The following is a 3,172-nucleotide window of genomic DNA, read 5'->3' on the forward strand; positions in this document are numbered from 1 at the left end:
ATAAGAAAGTTAAGTTCCAATCTATAAAATACACTGTACATTTGATGTGCTAGACAATGCTTCACCGAATCACTGTTGCTGATATCCCCTTAAACATAAAATGAAATATGTACCTTTTCAGAAAAGAATAGTAAATGCAATTATCTGGCAAATAGGATGTGGATTTAAAACTTTATTTTTTCTTAAATAAATTATCCCCAAAGCATACAATTTATAAAATTCTATGTACAAAGAAGAGCGACTGGTAACAAATCCCAGTTTTAAATACATTTTTCATATAAGATTTACCAGAGGTCAGCACCCTGATATGACAAGAGGCAATATAACTTTTCAGGATATTTGTACATACATGTTCTCGAGTTTAAAAGTGTCTTTCAAAGATGGCAGTGCAGAGCTCTTTTAAAACAAAAGTTGCATTGTTCACTATAGCCAACAACTCTGAAAAAAAAAAATCTCTTTTATGTGACTAGGTTAAAGAGGAATAGATGGCTGCTGGCACGCTTTTGTTATAGGGAAGATGTGTGTGCAAGAGGGAGTGCTGTAAACCACAGAGTTTATTCAGTCTGCTATTTCCTTAAGTTTAATTAATGGCAGATGCAGCATAACCCCCTTTCGGGCACCACTGCATCATGAAGAGCGAGGCTTGGCGAATGACAATCAAGTTGTTAACTAACAAGCACGGCAACAGCTTTGGCACCAAGTGTGGATAGCTCACCTCTTTCTAACCTTCATGTCAAAACGCTTACAAAAAGCCAGGGCCGGCACGCCATCACCGCCGGGTTCTGCCGGGGTGGGGGCGGCTGGCGGCAGCGGGGAGCCCGCCGCAGCCTCTCCGTCTGCCCGTCCCCTGCCGCTAACACCGGGCAGGCGGGCAGCAACTGCATAGTGCACACTCCAGACCAAGAGCCGAAAAACGAGAGCCCGCAGGCCACTCCGCCCCGGCGGCTGGCCCGCAAGGCCGCAGCGGCTCAGCCAGCCCAAGGCTGCCGTGAAGGCCGGGCCAGGCCGGGCGCGAACGGCGGCTGCGAGCAGCAGCGGGGGCGGAGGGGGGACCATCCGCCTTCGGGGAGACGCGGAGGAGGGGGAAGGGGCGCCGGGACCAACGGCCGGAGGTTTAATGGTCAGCGCGTTTAAAACCGCGCCGGGCGAGGGGAACCCGCCGGCCGGGCCCGCCAGGAGGCCAGCGGCGGCCCGGCGAGGAACGCCCGGCGCGGAGGAGGGGAAGGAGGCGAGGGGAGACGCTAGAGCTGCGGCAGCAGCGGCAGCAAGAGGGCGGCCAGCAGCGCGCAGGCCGCCGTGACGGGCCGGCCGGCGCTGTCCGCCTGCACGGGAAAGCCGGGCTCGGAGCCCGCATTGTCCTCCGCGTCGTCCCTCCCCTTCTGGCTCGGCTCCTCCTCGTAGTCCTCGTCGTAGTACTCCTCCAGGCCGCCGTCCGAGCCGCCGCTGCTGCCTGCGCCGTTGCCGCCCATGTCCGCGCCGAAGCAGAGGCGGGCCATGTTCTCCTTGACCGACTCGCAGATGGGCCGCTCCAGCCCGTCGCAGACGCAGTCGTTGAGCAGCACGGCCTTGGGCACGGCCAGCATGTCCTCGATGACGGCGCGGCACTCCGGCGTGCAGCGCAGCCCGTTGAACAGCTTCCCGCAGTAGGTCATGTAGCGGTTCAGCGCCAGGCTGCAGCGGCTGTCCCAGTCGCAGCGCCGCCGCGCCTCCGTGCAGCCCATCACGCCGGGGCCGCCGGCCGCCGGGCTGCTGGTGCGGGGCAGGCAGGGCTCGATGGCGCGCTTGGTGGCGCGGCAGTTCTCGTCCTGCGCGCAGTCGCAGTCCTCCAGCGCCGGGCCGCGCCGGGTGTGGTTGAGCTGGACCAGGGCCGCGATGCAGTGGCTGGGGCACCGCCGCCTGGAGGAGGCGGCGGAGCCTGCAGCGGCCGCCGGGCCGTCCCCGCCGCCTCCCGCCGGCGGCTGCTGCAGGAGCACCGGGGCGCACGCCTCGGCGTACTGGTTGTAAGCGTAGCTGCACTCGGGCTCCCCCTGACACTGCAGCACCGCCTGCCAGCAGATCAGCCGCCGGCCCTGCACCAGCGAGCCCAGCGGCGGCCACACGGCGCCCAGCGCCGCCGCCAGCCACAGACAGGCGGCCGGCCTCGGCCAGCGGCGCCCGCCGCCGCCTCCGTGCCGAGCGGGCGAGCGGGCCACCATCGCGGGCGGCGGCGGCGGCTGGCGCAGGCGAGCAGGGGAGAGGCGCTGGTAGACGACGAGGAGGAGGAGAAGGAGCTGCCGCCCGTGGAAAAGTTTGCAAAACTCCCGCCGGCCGTGTGCATGAGGTCTCCTCGCATCAATCCATCTGCGCCGGGCTCCCAGGCCCTCCAGCCCCCGGGAGCTGGAACCGGCGAGGCCGCCGTACGAAGCAGGCGCCCGGGGCCGTCCCGTGTCCCACACCCGCTGCTCCTGGCTTGGCGACGGCGGCGAAGGCGCTCGGAGATGGGGTGAATCAGTGCAAACGGGGGCTCGGAGGAGCGCGGCTTCGGAGTGGGCTGATGGACTTCCAGGCTGCGCCGGGAGAGCTCATGGTGCTGCCCTGCTCCTCATGCAGTTCCGTTTCTGTTTTTTCTTTTTTTTTTCCTTTTCTTTTTTTTGCACAAAATAAATGCCCAGCTGCTGCTGCTGCCTCCTCGGGAGCTTTTAACTCTCCGCTCGCAGCATCTCTGCACATGCCAGCCGCTTCGATCCCATTCACAGTCCGGGCTCCGCTCACTCCCTCTCGGTACGCCTTGCACTTTCGGGTGGCGGGGAGAAGAAACGCCTCTCCCCGTTAGCAAGAAGATAGCACGGGGAAAGAAGAGGCAGCCTTCAGGGTCTCTTTCTCTCTGGGCGACTGATGCTGCTTCTGTTGTCAACAAGCCGTGCAAGCTGCTCTGCGGATCCGTCTGTGGATCTTTTTTTCTTTGCAAGGCTTTAAATACAAAAGTGCCCTCCGAGCAGCAGCAACGTGCTCTGATTAGGCCTCATTATGCATGCATGGAAAAGCAAACAAACAAAAAAAATTAGCAACGCTTCTTCTTTTACACATCCCCCCAGCCTGCGCTCTCTCGCTCTCTTTCTCCTTTTCTCCACTTCTTTCTCCCCTCGCTCGGCCCCCTTTCCCTGCTTCGCCACTTGCTATTGGTCCAGCCTGT

The 3,172-nt window shown here is 60.9% G+C and overlaps 1 protein-coding gene across 1 annotated transcript; it reads right to left on the reverse strand.

The window, feature by feature from the left end:
• Positions 1-1,109: 1,109 nt before the first annotated feature.
• Positions 1,110-2,332, reverse strand: GAS1 (growth arrest specific 1). Its single transcript, XM_082075421.1, has one exon. The coding sequence runs from the start codon at positions 2,193-2,195 to the stop codon at positions 1,242-1,244; it is 954 nt and encodes a 317-aa protein (XP_081931547.1). The 5' UTR covers positions 2,196-2,332; the 3' UTR covers positions 1,110-1,241.
• Between the last annotated feature and the right edge of the window lie 840 nt (positions 2,333-3,172).

The sequence above is a fragment of the Streptopelia decaocto genome, assembly GCF_964273445.1.
Source record: "Streptopelia decaocto genome assembly, chromosome: Z".
NCBI lineage: Eukaryota > Metazoa > Chordata > Aves > Columbiformes > Columbidae > Streptopelia > Streptopelia decaocto.

Coding starts and splice junctions, on each gene's coding strand:
- GAS1 (XM_082075421.1), bottom strand. CDS start 2,195: ATGGTGGCCCGCTCGCCCGCTCGGCACGGAGGCGGCGGCGGGCGCCGC.